This window comes from Arvicola amphibius, chromosome 11, assembly GCF_903992535.2.
Source record: "Arvicola amphibius chromosome 11, mArvAmp1.2, whole genome shotgun sequence".
Classification (NCBI taxonomy): Eukaryota; Metazoa; Chordata; class Mammalia; order Rodentia; family Cricetidae; genus Arvicola; species Arvicola amphibius.
Window position 1 is genome coordinate 6,503,102 of NC_052057.2, and position 14,183 is coordinate 6,517,284.

Sequence of the window (14,183 nt, forward strand, 5' to 3'; positions counted from 1 at the left end):
GCAAGGGCTGAGCTGACAAGAGTAACTTGTGCCAAAATCTAATTAATGACCAGAGTTTTCACTGGACTTAGAAACATTGGTGAGGGTTACGTACAGGAGCATGGTACTCAGCCGTATCACTGGAAAACCCACCCTAGCATGGGCTACAACTAGTGAAAGCTGCAAGCCTTGCAGGAAGCTGGGCAGAGCAGAGACTCTCCTCCGCTATTTGGGGCCAGTCCTCTTCCCCCAGCAGTTGTTTACAGCATCCTCAACCCTGGAGAGGGATCTTGGTGACGCTGAGTTTAGGTTTCCTAGACACATGAAGCTTGTATGCCTGCTGGGTCTCAGATGCCCCCACTCTCTCCTGTAGGGAGTGTTTCTATTCAGAGGTAACCCTCATACAAGGAGGCATAAACTTGGGCCCAGGGGAATGGTGCTCATGTGGTTTGGCTTCCTTGGGTCAGACATTTCATGTTTCCAGTGGCCAGAATTAGTTTCCACACTCTCTTCTTGCCCTAGGCCAACGTTTATAAACAAACCCATCTATTATAGTTTTTAGTAAAAGTATATGTGTTCAACATCCCATCTTATTCTAGAGTGGTTTCCATGAGCATTTAAAAAATCTTAAATACTGCTTATACATGGATCAGTTTGAAGCTATCCTTTTTTGTAAACTGACTGATGTATCTTCTCTTTTTAATGTGTTAATTTGAGAGTGGTTGTGAGAGAGATTTTAAAAGTATGTACAGACATGTCTATTGTTTCTAGAAATGTAGGACTGACTTTGTATCTGAAAAGCCTTCTTTCTCAGAATTCCTGGAGAGCAGGAGCTGCCCATACTCCTACAAATAAACACAGAGCTGGCTGACTGCTTTCCAGTGCGTCACTACGAGGGCTAGCTTTTATTTGGTGCCATTAGTCATCTGTGGCGTGACAGACTGATGAGTGTGCGCACATGCTCATTTAAGTTAGAGTAGATGAAATTGCTAATAGTTTTTAACAACTGCGAAAAGAAAACAATTTCCATTTGGGTTCCCAAAGATTGCTTTGTCTCAGTACTTTGAAGAAAAAAGTTCCTCATAGTCAGTTTTGTTCCACGAACCATGACTTTGTAGGTTCTCAGTTATTGGATGGTTGCAGCTTTTCTGATGAAGGAAAAGAGCAGGACACACACACTCTTGGACTCCTAACTGTCTCTCCAGCCTGGTTTTGGTATTTCAGCTGAATCTGGGAAGTGGTATATATTTAGTATTAGACCTTCTCTCTTTGATCATCTTTATTCTTACATATGACACAGGCATTTCCTATCCAGTTGTATTTTTTAATCCTAGTCTCTGTTCTCAAAATGGTTTCATTAAGCATTAATTTAATAGGACTCTTATCAAGAAGCAAATAAATATACCTGTACAAAGCAGTTTAAAATCGTCTAGTCATAGCATGGCATTACCTAGCCAGGGCAGAAGAAGACCTTCAGTGTGTGCGCTGGGGTATATTGCTTCTCGACTTGTTTTTAATAGAAATGATGGTTTTGCTTTCCAGAACAACTCCTGGAATTTATGCACCAGCTGCCTGCCTTTGCCAACATGACGATGTCTGTGCGACGGGAGCTCTGTGCCGTGATGGTGTTCGCCGTGGTGGAAAGAGCTGGAACCATTGTTTTAAACGATGGAGAGGAGGTCAGTGGGTGTTTTGACTATTTACAAAGCTCAAGGGTCAGTGGTACCCAGATGAAACCGTGTTCTTGTTTAGCCTTGTAGAACCTCAGCAGTAATAAGTTTGAAGAGATAGAAACTGATGGCCTCTCATTTACTTACAGCGTTGAAAAGCCATCCTGTGTCCCATTTCACAAAGTGTTACTAGAGGCCTTAGTTTGGTTTCATTGCTGGGAACCAAACTCAGGGCCCTTCACGTGCTAAGCAGGACTTCATTCGGGCCGACTGCCATCCCAAGATGTTGTGCTATTCATAAATACACTGCCTTTCATCAGAACAAAATGATGTTTTATTGAGACTCTGATGAACATTTTATCTTCTTTACATTTCCCTTGATATATATAGAGGAAATTTTTTTCCTGTGTCATTTTGAGAATATTCAAAATGTTGGTTTTTCAAGACAGGGTTACTCTGTGTCCTGGAACTAGCTCTGTAGACCAGGCTGGCCACGAACTCCCTGAGATCCACCTGCCTCTGCCTCCCAAATGCTGGGATTAAAGGCGTGCACTATCACTGCCAGGTGAGAATAGTCACATTTTAAATGGCTATACTCTGTGCAAGACCTAATAAGTGTGTAGATGTTTTGCCATGTCTTACTGCTTGCTTGATAAGCAGTTAAGATTTTTCTGGTAATTTATCCTGTCTTGAAGACAGAAAACTCAGGAGGCTAGTTTGGGACCGTTGTAGCATTTAAGCCAGGCGATGACATGCTATCTTCTGCTGCGTCTCATTTTCTGCTCAGCTGGATTCCTGGTCAGTGATTCTCAACGGTTCCGTGGAAGTGACCTATCCAGACGGGAAAGCAGAAATCCTGTGCATGGGCAACAGTTTTGGTGTGTCGCCCACCATGGACAAAGAATGCATGAAAGGGGTGATGAGGACAAAGGTGGACGACTGCCAGGTAGGAGGCGCGCGACAGCGTGGCCCGGACCCCTCGTAGACAAAAACACCCACCGCGTTAGCCGGCATTGCTCACGGCGGCCTTGGCTTCTTGACCTCTTGAGCTTCCACATTCATTTTAAGACTTGGTCTATTTCTGCAAAGAGAATCATTGGAATCTTGACTGGAGTTGCATTGAATCTGTAGATTGATTGCCTTTGGTAGGGTGGCTGTGGTCACAGCATGGATGCTTCCAGTCTTTTAATCTTTTAATCTTTAGGGTCTTCAATCTATTTCCTTGGTTAAAAGTTTTCATTAGAGAGATCTTTTATATCCTTGGTTAGGTTTAAAAGCTGTTCCTTTTTTTTTTTTCTGATGTGTGTGTGTGTGTGTGTGTGTTGGGGTTGTTATTAGTGTTTTTGCTCTTTTTGTTTCTTTTCTTGCTTTTTTGACCCCATGAATGTGATTATTTCTCTGGTTTCTTTTTCAGGTAGTATGCCACTGGATAGGAAGGCCTGTTCTTTTCTGTCTATTAATTTTGTATTCTACCATTTTACTGAGAGTGTTGATTACTCTCAGTAGTTTTCTAGTAGAATCTTTAGGGCCTTGAACGTATAAAATTGTATCATCAACAGATAGGTACTTCTTTCTTTGCTGTTTGTATCCCTTTAATTTGCTTTACTCGTTTTATTGCTTTAGCTAAGATTTCCAGTACTATATGTTAAAAACTCAGAGAAAGCAGGCACTGCTGTCTTGTCTGTGATTTTAGTGGCAATGCTTGGCTTTCTGTCAGTGAATGTAATATTGACTGCAGGTGTGTCATATACAATTTTTATTATGTTGAGATTTGTTGCTTCTATTCTGAGCTTTTTTTAAAAATATACTTTTTTATTGAAATTTTTTTCATACAATGTATTCTGATCACTGTTTCTTCTTCTTCCCAAGCTTTCCCCAGATCCTTCCAGCCTCCCTCCACTCCCAACTCTATGTCCTATCTTTCTCTCTCTTTAGAAAACAAATAAGTAAACAAGCCAGAATATAAAAGGAAAAAAATAACATACACACACAAATCCCAAACCCCTAAAAACAGAGATCATGATATACAAGCAAGCAAAAGACCAGTAAGACTCCCAACCCCCTCAAAAGGCTACAGTAAGTCTTTGTACATGAAGGGCTTTGTCAAAAGGCTTCTCCATCTATCCAGATGATCATTGGAGTTTTTGGGTCCTTTTATTTAATTTGTAACATTTATTTAGATGTGTACATTGAACCATCATGCATGAACCTTTAAAATAATACTGACTCAATCATGGCAAATTATCTTTTTTTGCTGTTTTTTAATTTGGTTTCTAAGTGTTCTCCTGAGAATTTTTTTTGTCTCTCTGTCTGGGTTTGGTATCTGGGCAAAAGTTTGATAGGGTTCCTTCCTTTCATGTTTTGTGAACTAGTCTGAGCAGCCGAAGTGTTAATTAATCCTTCCTTGAAATCTGGTAGAACTCAGCAATGAATCCACCTGGGCCTGAGCCCTTTTCTTAATCAGGTGGGTTTTGTTTTGTCTGCCACTCCATCAATCCTGTTATTTGTTATAGATCTGTTTAGATTACTCATCCCATCTTGGTCTAGTTTTTGTATATCTTATACATCTAAAAATTATTTCTTTTTAGATTTTTCCAATTATATGTTTTCCAATGTTATGTTTTCAAAGTATATTTTGTTTATTTTCTAAATTCCCTTAGTAGGTGTTCTAATAGCTCTTTCACTTATTTTTATTAATTAATGTTACATGAGGCCCCCGCCCTTGTTTGTCCCGGCCACCCAGCTAGCCTACATCTAGCAAAAACTATATTAATTAAAACACTGCTTAGCCATTAGCTCTAACTTCTTATTGGCTAACTCTTACATATTAGTTTAACCCATCTCCATTAATCTGTGTATCACCACGTAGCAATGGCTTACCGGAGAGTCTAACCAGTGTCCATCCCCGGCAGAGGATCCATGCCTTATCTTGACTCTGCCTTCTTACTCCCAGCATTCAGTTCTGTCTTCCCCGCTTACCTAAGTTCTGCCCTATCAAAAGGCCAAGGCAGTTTCTTTATTCATTAACCAATAAAAGCAACACACAAACAGAAGGACCTCCTACACCAAATTTGATCTTGTTTATCTTGTCAAAGAACCAAATCTTGTTTTTAGTTTTGTTTTTGCTTGTTTTTATTTTGTTAATTTTTTCCTAGATGTTAAGTATTTCTTTTCATCTGCTGGTTTTGTGTTTAGCCCGTTACCATTTGTCCAAGGCTCTGTAGTGTACCATTAAGTTATTTATTTAGGTCTGATTTCTTAATGCAGACACTTAGAGGTACAAACCTCCCTCCTAGAGCAGCTTTTGCTGTATCCCATAGGCTTCAGTTTTTCCTTTTGCTCATTTCTAGGACTTTCTGATTCCCTTCTTGGATTTTGCAGTTACCCACAAGTTGTCCAACCGTGTGTTATTTAGTTCCACGACATTGTGAATGATCCAGAGTTCCTCGCACCTCTGATTTGTAGTTTTATCCATTGTGATCAGATAGAGTTCTTTTACCTGTACTGCTTGCTAAGACTCACTTTGTCCTGCAGTGTATGTCCTGTTTTAGAGAATGCTCACTGAGAATGTACTGCTTAGTGTTGCATGGAATGTCCTTTGTGCGTTAGGTCCTTGTGACCCACGATGTCATTTAACTCAGATGTTTGCCTATTTTATGCCTGGGTGATTTGTCAATTGATGACACTGTTGTATTAAAAATCTGCCTCTTATTTCACTGGGGTTAATCTATAACTTCTTCCTGCAAGTAGTATTTGTTTTGTGAAATTAGTGTCCAAGGTTCTATGAGTTTTATGTTTAAAATTGTAACATCCTCTTAATGGATTGCTGCCTTAGCGGTAAGAAAGGCCTTTATCTCTTCTACCTAGTTGTGGTTTAAAGTTTGTTTTGTCAGATAGAAGAATAGCAGCTCCCACCTGTTTTCTGGTTCTATTTGCTAGGAATTCATGTTTCTATGTTTTTACCTGTCTAAAACCGTTCCCATCTTTTACAATTAGATGAGTTTCTTAGAATCAACAAACAGATGCCTCCTGCCTTTGAGTCCATGATGTTGGTCTGTGTCTTTGGGGTGAGACATATGGGGTGACCCATATTTATTCGGAGTTGCTGGAAGGTGTGTGTTATGTCCTGCCATTTTGTTGACTGTTTAGCATTTAGTGTTTTCTTGTTCTTCTCTTGTCTAAACATCCCTGGAGTGCTTCATTTTCCTCTCCAGTCCCAAGGATATGTTTGTCATTCCCTTCATTCTGAAGAATTCCTTCATTATCTTCTGTAGAGCTCGCTTAGTGGCCGTTAACTCATTAAAGCCTGTTTTTATCGTGCTAAGTTTTCCTTTCCCCATCAGTTGGCCCTGATAGCTTTGGTGGGTAGAATAGCCTAGATGGACAGTTGGCTTTTCAAGTTTCTGTGGAGAAACCTGCTGTTTCTCTGATGGGCCTGGCTTTCTTTGTGCCATAGCTTCCTTTTTGCTGCTATATATCTATATCCACATTCGTATATTTGTTCTGAATATTTGATGGACTGATCATAACATGGTGAGGGCAAGGTTTATTTATTTATTGCTCTTCTCTGGTGTTTTTAAATAGTTTCTGTACCTGGAGAAACAGTTCTTTGCCTAAGTTGGGAAAAATGTTTTCTATGCTTTGGAAAAGGAATTCATTGCCTTCTTTTATACTCATGACTATTACATTTGATCTTTTCGTGGTGCCCTAAATTCTTGAAAAATCAAGCTCTAATGTGTTTGCTTTTATCTTTGTCCTTGATGGGATTCTCTTAGGCTTCTACTTCGTCAGGTTCAGAGGGTGGTAGGCCTTTACCCAGAAGTTTTGTATTTGACTTCATGTTTTTCACTTTCTCATTGCTAGTAGTTTTTGTATTTCTATCTCCTTATTGGATTCCTCTTTCATATTGCAGATTGCCTTATGTTTCTACGTAGGTTCTCTTGAGTCCTTTTAGGAACTTGTTTGCTCTGTGAGGTCTTTGAGCTTAAAATTCTAAATTCTTTTGTTGCCGTTCATCTAGTTGTTCACTGCAGGCTTCACTGTAGGAGTCAGATTGTCTGGCTTTCTGCACTGCTTGTGGTTTGAGTGGAAACTGTGGATCTGGAGCTAGTCACGGGTTGAATTGATTTGCTCTTTATCTCCGCTTACCCTATCAAAGTGAGTATTTACATGTTCAGTAGACACTAGCTTGTCATCATTAGCAGAGCAGCAACAGGGGCTAGGGCCTGCTGGCTATACAGGCCTCACCAAGACAGCAGGAGGAACTGGAGCCTCCCGGGTGCACTGTGCTCACCAGGGCAGTGGACAGAGTTGGTTTCTTCCCCCTTCTTCATCCATCCTCCGTCCGGGTGTCCAGTCTTCACCTTGGTAACTGGCAGGGCTGGAGTCTCCCGAGTGTGCTGCTGTCCACTGACTGTGAGCAGGACTATGTCTATAACTTCTTAATGCAAAACTCAGTAACTAGGAAAGAAGATTCTAAAAAGAAGTCCATTCTTTTTAGAAACCAGTTCTATATGTCCATATTAGAAATTCAGTTCAAGCTATTTTTGTCTTCTTTTTGGATCTTATTTTAATTTGCTACTGAAGAAATGCCAAATGTCTGTCTAGATAATAAGAATTTCAAATCAGACTTATTCTAATTTCCTTTAATCTATAGGAAGATTAATTTTAGTATATTTATCTTCAAAAAGCATTTTCCTTCATATATCCACTTATTTATTTTAGCTTACCCATGTATTTTTAGAACATAAATGGGAAAAATGATTTAATTATGTTTGTCAAAACTAAATTTAAAAATGACTATGTAAGATTATTTGAAGACAAAACCTGTCTTAATATTCTGTAGAAATGCAGGAAACGGGCTGGAGAGATGGCTCAGAGGTTAAGAGCATTGCCTGTTCTTCCAAAGGTCCTGAGTTCAATTTCCAGCAACCACATGATGGCTCACAACCATCTGTAATGGGGTCTGGTGCCCTCTTCTGGCCTGCAGGCATACACACAGACAGAATATTGTATACATAATAAATAAATAATTTTTTTTTAAAAAGAAAGAAATTCAGGAAACATTGTTACTCTGTTTTAAAAAGAAATGAAAATACCTTTAAGAGAACATGTATGACCTATTTTAAAAAACAGGCACATACTTATTATGGTCAGATTGTAGAAATGAGGTTTTATTGTTGTTTTTGTTTGTATTTCACAATCTAGTTGAACTGGTAGCTTTGGAATTTTTAACTTTGGTTTCTAAATGCTTCGTAGAAGAATTAGTGAGCTGATATAGGAGGCATTGGGATCTCCCTACATTATCTGCTTCTCTAGCTGAACAATGACTGTTGAACATACTGAAATTCAGAGCACCATGTTAAAGAAAATTAACATCATTCATAGTTTGCATTGCTCAGAAATAATAATTGGTTGTATCTTATCCTGGTTTTCTCCAGGGTTTTAATATGCGTGTATATACATAAGACACGGAGCTGTTTGCCCTCTCCTTTGGGGTTAGGGGAGTATGCATGATTAGGATAATAAGCTGAGAAATATCTAAGATGACTACATCATGATCATGATGTCACATGACTATTCTCATTAGAATTATTAGTGCCATATTTAGTATCACAAGTTTTAGACAATTGATGTAGAGTCATGAATATTAATCAGAATGCTGACTGTCCCATTGTGGAACACTGTCCTGGGCTAGTGTCCTCTTGGGCCTTCTCTCACACTAGCAGAAGCCCTGCTCAAGACTGGGTCTGTAGGCAGAGACTGCTCGTTCATTTCCTGGCTGCTCAGACCCAAATAATCACACAGAAACTGTATTAATTACAACACTTTCTTGGCCAATGACTTAAACATATTCATAGCTAACTCCTACATCTTGAATTAACCCATTTCTATTAATCTGTGAATCTCCACAACCCTGTGGCATACCTGACAAGATTCCAGCATCTATCTCCTTGAGCAACTACATGGTGTGATTCTGCCTACTCTCTCTCTATAGCTCTTCCAGCCTGGCTATATTCTGCTAAACCATTGGCACAATCACCTTCTTTATTAACCAATGGTAATAAAACATATTCACAGCATACAGAAAGGAATCCCACATCATAGGCCCATCAGTGTTAGACGGTGGGTTGGGAGTGGCTCATAAGGCCCTACCCCTTCTTAAAGATTCATAAGCTAGTAACTGTTGCTAGGGAAAGAAAACATTTTCTCCAGTAGTTGTAGCAGCTGGTAAGGAAGGGATTACCTGGAATACAAGCTACAAGTAACAATCTGAAATACAATAAATACATGGCTTCATGTCCAACCTTCAAAGCAAGATGGTTACTAAAATTGTTGTCCATGTATACAATTAGCACAGTTACATATTTACCCCAATATACAGACATTTGAATGTCTTAATCTCTAATCAAAACCACTACCACTATTTTTGTCCTCTTTTGACATGTTCATAGTGTATAAAGCCAAATGGTAGTTGTTTTACCCTGTTTGCCCTAGGATTGTCTTTCTCTCTACCAGTGTTTCCTAACTGAAAATGAAGGAGGGCTTTTGAGTTTTTAGTTTGTTATATTTTTAAAAAAATAAAATATAAACTTAAAAAAATAAACCAAGGAGGAAATGCATTAAAAGCAGAGAAGTCTGATTAAGGTTCATTCCTGCATTGATTTAGAAAGTAAGAGAAAGACAGGGGAAATGTCAGTATTAAATAATTAAAACTGAGTTATTAGGCAGGTAGCTCTTTTGCAGGCGCTTTGTCATTGACACGTGACTTCCACTTTATTCTAGTTTGTCTGCATCGCCCAGCAAGATTACTGCCGTATTTTGAACCAAGTAGAAAAGAACATGCAGAAAGTTGAGGAGGAAGGAGAGATCGTAATGGTGAAGGAGCACCGCGAACTGGATCGGACCGGAACAAGGAAGGGCCACATCGTCATCAAGGTAGGATAAAAGGGAGAGAGCTCTGCTCTTTAGTTTCTTGTGACTTCTTTCTTTCTTTTTTTTCTTTCTTCCTTATTCTAATTTTTTTAGGTTGTCCAACAAAGTAATGGTTTTCATTGTGGCATTTGCATAATTTGTGTCATGAAACTTGATTCTCATTCCTTCCCTCCCTGCTTCCTTTGCCAACAAGGTTAATCCTCTTACTAGTTACTGGTTGATTAATGGCAGCACCTATCTTGTTTGACGTGAAGGGTTTGACATCAGGGTGCCATAGCAGTGATCCATTCGTGCTGGTGACTAGACTTTATCGGTTGCAGGGGACCTCCGAAAGGCTGACCATGCATTTGGTGGAAGAGCATTCCGTAGTGGATCCAACGTTCATAGAAGACTTCCTCTTGACATACCGGACTTTCCTTTCTAGCCCGATGGAAGTGGGAAAGAAGTTATTGGAGTGGTTCAATGACCCAAGCCTCAGGGATAAGGTTGGAAGTACCTTCTGTTTTAGTGTCTAAATGTCAACTATTAAAATTTGGAACATCAGTTATGTTCAAATTAATTTAATGAAACACATGAATATTTTTTAAGAAAAATAAAAAGAATTGATTAAATGATGCAGACATTAATTCTTATAGATTTCTAAGCTCTCAGTTTCAGTAATATCTTTTTACTTTAAATGCAAGGGCAGCGTGTCGGTCACTTGGTAATGTGGTAAGACAAAACCAATGTGTGCCTGCCACAGGCTCTGCCACTGGTGTGGTGGGCAGTGTCTACCGGGCAGACGTTAGAGGTTTAGTGTAGCTCTGGAGCAGTCCATCCTCCTGTGCTGCTGAAGGCCTTGGAAGGCCTTGGGGACCCCCTTCTGAACTCACTGTCCAGCAGGTTTTCCGAGCACTGTCAAGGCTATACTGGGTGGTGCATTGCACACAGTAGTGTTGGCTCCTTCCTTGACAGCCCTTCCCCACAGATCCTTCTAGGTTATTACTGTTTGTTTTCCTTATCTGTCTAGTCTGCCCCTTATACTTCTTAGTTTCTATCTAATTTTGTACTAATGTATTTTGATTTAATTACGTTTGCTTTTACTTAGACTTCTTTCAAATATGTTTTGAAAATAAAATAATGTAGGATATACATCTCCAAAGGTTCAAAGATCCAGGGCAAAGCAACTTCCTCTATTATCCTCTACCTTATTTTTTGAGACAGAGTTTCCCACTAAATCTGGAGCTCACTGATGTGGGCTAGACTGACTGACCAGTGAGCCCCTAGGGTCCTCCTGCTGCACAGGCACACACTGCTACACCTAGCTTCTAAGTGTATACTGTGGATCCCACTCTGGGTCCTCATGCTTGCATATCAAGCTGCTTTATCAGCTGACTGTCTCCCCAGTCCCTGAGATCATTTTTTACATGTGTAAAATCTGTGTTTAAGGCTTTATTTCTTTTAATTTTCCTATTCAATATTATTTGGTAAATTGTTTAAATTTGTGTATTTTTAAATCTTCAGCACTAAAACTAACACATCCTGGACCCCATTGCTTTTGTAGGTGACACGTGTAGTATTACTATGGGTGAATAATCACTTCAATGACTTTGAAGGAGATCCCGCAATGACGCGATTTCTAGAAGAATTTGAAAATAATCTGGAAAGAGAGGTAACATTTGTGAGTTTTTATGAATAGTGTGAAGTGTATCTACCTCCGCGTGTCCCCGTGTTGATGCGCCTCTTCCTGAACTCTTGCAGAAAATGGGTGGCCATCTAAGGCTGTTGAACATTGCCTGTGCTGCAAAAGCAAAGCGCAGGATGATGACGCTGACAAAGCCGTCCCGGGAAGCCCCTCTGCCCTTCATCTTACTGGGAGGGTCGGAAAAAGGCTTTGGCATCTTCGTGGACAGCGTTGACTCCGGTAGCAAAGCAACTGAAGCCGGCTTGAAGCGAGGGGATCAGGTGAGCCGACTCAACTGTGGGTATGAGGGAATGAATTTCAGAACCTTTTTTTTTTCAATCAGTCAGTGATATATTGACATTCATCTTATGACTTCACTTTTAGATATTAGAAGTAAATGGTCAAAATTTTGAAAATATCCAGCTTTCAAAGGCAATGGAAATTCTTAGAAATAACACACACCTGTCCATCACTGTGAAAACCAACTTATTTGGTAAGTATTCTACAAACTCAGACTGCTTTTGCTTTTGTTCTGTTTTGTTTTGTTTTTATATTTAGATCTTAATCCTGGAAGAAGATTTATATTTCTATAAATAGTAAACCAGTAAGGATTCTAGTATTTCTAGGGCCATGCTGAAGTACATAATACGGAATTCTTTATGTAAGTATATAATTACGTTTAGATAAAAAATGTATCAACTTGAAGACCAGTGGGAGATTGTATTGGCCTGTCAAACCTGTCTTCTGTTGAAGAATATAATCAGTCACCTCACAGATGGAAGAGCATCTTCTTTTCTTAGACTCACCATGATAGAGACTAGTGTTTCTATAGTGTTTAGTTTTTAGAGCTAATCTGTACTCCTTCTGTACTTGCAAGCTCCATCAGTAGCCCAGCATTGTTTCTGTTTTTTGTGATTGATATCTTGTGGTGTTTCTATTTTAGTATTTAAAGAACTTCTGACAAGATTATCTGAAGAGAAAAGAAACGGTGCCCCTCACCTCCCTAAAATCGGAGACATCAAGAAGGCCAGCCGCTACTCCATACCAGACCTTGCCGTTGACGTGGAGCAGGTGATCGGTCTTGAAAAAGTCAACAAGAAAAGTAAAGCCAACACTGTCGGGGGGAGAAACAAACTAAAGAAAATACTCGACAAGACTCGGATCAGCATCTTACCTCAGAAACCATACAAGTATGTTGAGTTGTTCTCAGAACTGTGCTTGATTGCGTTCCATAGAGAGATACACAGAAGTGTTGATGGGGGTGGATGTTTGCCTAAGAGTCTAGTAAACATCTCTTCAGCAGAGGGTCTTAGAAACAACAGTAGACAGTTCAGTTTGCTTAATTCTGCTTCGCCGCTTGCCTGCCCACTCCCAGTTTTCACTGCCGCTTGCCTGCCCACTCCCAGTTTTCACGGGAGGCAGGTGAGCATGTCTTCATTTGAACTTCTTATAGGGGTTTGTTGATATCCTGCCTGCCCCATGACTTAGGTGTTTATGCTGTTGGCTTCCATGTTTCTTGGTGTCCCCTCCACACTCTCTCCTCTTTATTTATCAATCATTGCCTCTTCCAGTCGGCCCTGTTCATCGCTGCTGTTCCCCCACTTCAGTTATTTCACTGTTGGGAAGACATTAGCAGCCAACCACGGGCCTCTTACATTCCCCCTCAGCGGCGTCTAGAGTTAGCACCCCAGGCTACAGTCTTGAATTCCTTCTCGGATATATGTGCCTGTCAGGAGCTGAGGCCACCCAAGCTTCAGGTGTCCCTACACTTTGCTTATTTGCTTCCTGATTTCTTCATCTTCGTTTTGGGGTCTCATGCTCTTTTATGAGGCTCAATTATCATCAGTCAATTTTTTAATGGCTATTCCTCAAGCTACAAATTGAAAACATATTGGCTTATTTATTTCTTTGATAATTTAATGGGTCTAAAGAGAAACAATAAATACAGGCATTCAAAGGCTAAAGGAGGGACTCAGTGGTCAGAGCATCTGCCCACAACCTTAAAATTCAGATTCCAGTGCTAAGCTAGGTAGTACGGTCTCTTGCTTATAACCTTGGGATTGAGGAGGGCAGACAATAGTGGATTATGGGACTTGCTGGTGACAGCCTGGAGAGTAGAGGTGAGCTCCAGGTTCAGGGAGAAACCCTGTCTGAAAGGAATAAGGTGGAAAGTGATAAAAGAGACCAGGGGACACCATCCTCTGGCATCCCCGTGCACATCCCTACACATGTACATACGTGTATACACACAGTATATACCTCTACACATGTGCATATGTGTATACACACAGTATATACCCCTACACACGTGCATTCGTGTATACACACAGTATATACCCCTACACACGTGCATATGTATATACACACAGTATATACCCCTACACACGTGCATACATGTATACACACAGTATATACCCCTACACACGTGCATCTGTGTACACACGTTTACACCCCTACACACGTGCGTACATATATACACAGAAACTACATCAAGTCTTTTCTTCCTCGTTTTCTTCTTAATTACAAACATTTTAATCACAGACTAGAGGCAAATGATATAAAACATTATTGATGAGTTGCCAGGTTCACATTATCCTCATTAAACCATGAGTAATGATGTAGTTTCTAAATTCTATGAGTTCTAAAGATAAGCATGGTTGTATGAGGATCTGTAAATATTGGGCTTGAGACTGTGTGTTTATCCTGAGTAAGCTTCTTAGAGATAATGGATTAGGACAGTAGCATTTACAAAACTTAGCATAATAAAAGGTTCTTCAAGTTTAAATTCAAACCTCTAAAAAAAATTAAAATTGCTGGAAATGGGACGCTGCAGTCTGTCCACAGCTCAGGGTGTTGACTAGGAATGCAGTGTGAGGTTGCGCCTGTCAGAGTGGCGGTGTGTGCTTACAAAGACGCTCAAACACTAGACAAGGAAA

The 14,183-nt window shown here is 40.0% G+C and overlaps 1 protein-coding gene and 1 long non-coding RNA gene across 7 annotated transcripts in view; one reads left to right on the plus strand and one right to left on the minus strand.

Annotated features, from left to right (window-relative positions):
• LOC121677370 overlaps positions 1–4,664 on the minus strand; it is a 34,070-nt gene extending 29,406 nt beyond the window's left edge. For all 4 annotated transcript variants that reach the window (XR_006020924.1, XR_006020922.1, XR_006020925.1 and 1 more), the window contains exon 1: positions 4,530–4,664. This is a non-coding gene — a long non-coding RNA (uncharacterized LOC121677370). The remainder of the gene's footprint in view (positions 1–4,529) is intronic.
• The window catches only part of Rapgef2 (Rap guanine nucleotide exchange factor 2), a 213,081-nt gene that overhangs the window by 169,935 nt on the left and 28,963 nt on the right, over positions 1–14,183 (plus strand). For all 3 annotated transcript variants that reach the window (XM_038347929.1, XM_038347930.1, XM_038347931.1), the window contains 8 exons: positions 1,522–1,658; positions 2,437–2,595; positions 9,435–9,587; positions 9,905–10,069; positions 11,128–11,235; positions 11,325–11,528; positions 11,632–11,740; positions 12,191–12,437. In XM_038347929.1, coding sequence (XP_038203857.1) covers positions 1,522–1,658; positions 2,437–2,595; positions 9,435–9,587; positions 9,905–10,069; positions 11,128–11,235; positions 11,325–11,528; positions 11,632–11,740; positions 12,191–12,437 — 1,282 coding nt within the window. The remainder of the gene's footprint in view (positions 1–1,521; positions 1,659–2,436; positions 2,596–9,434; positions 9,588–9,904; positions 10,070–11,127; positions 11,236–11,324; positions 11,529–11,631; positions 11,741–12,190; positions 12,438–14,183) is intronic.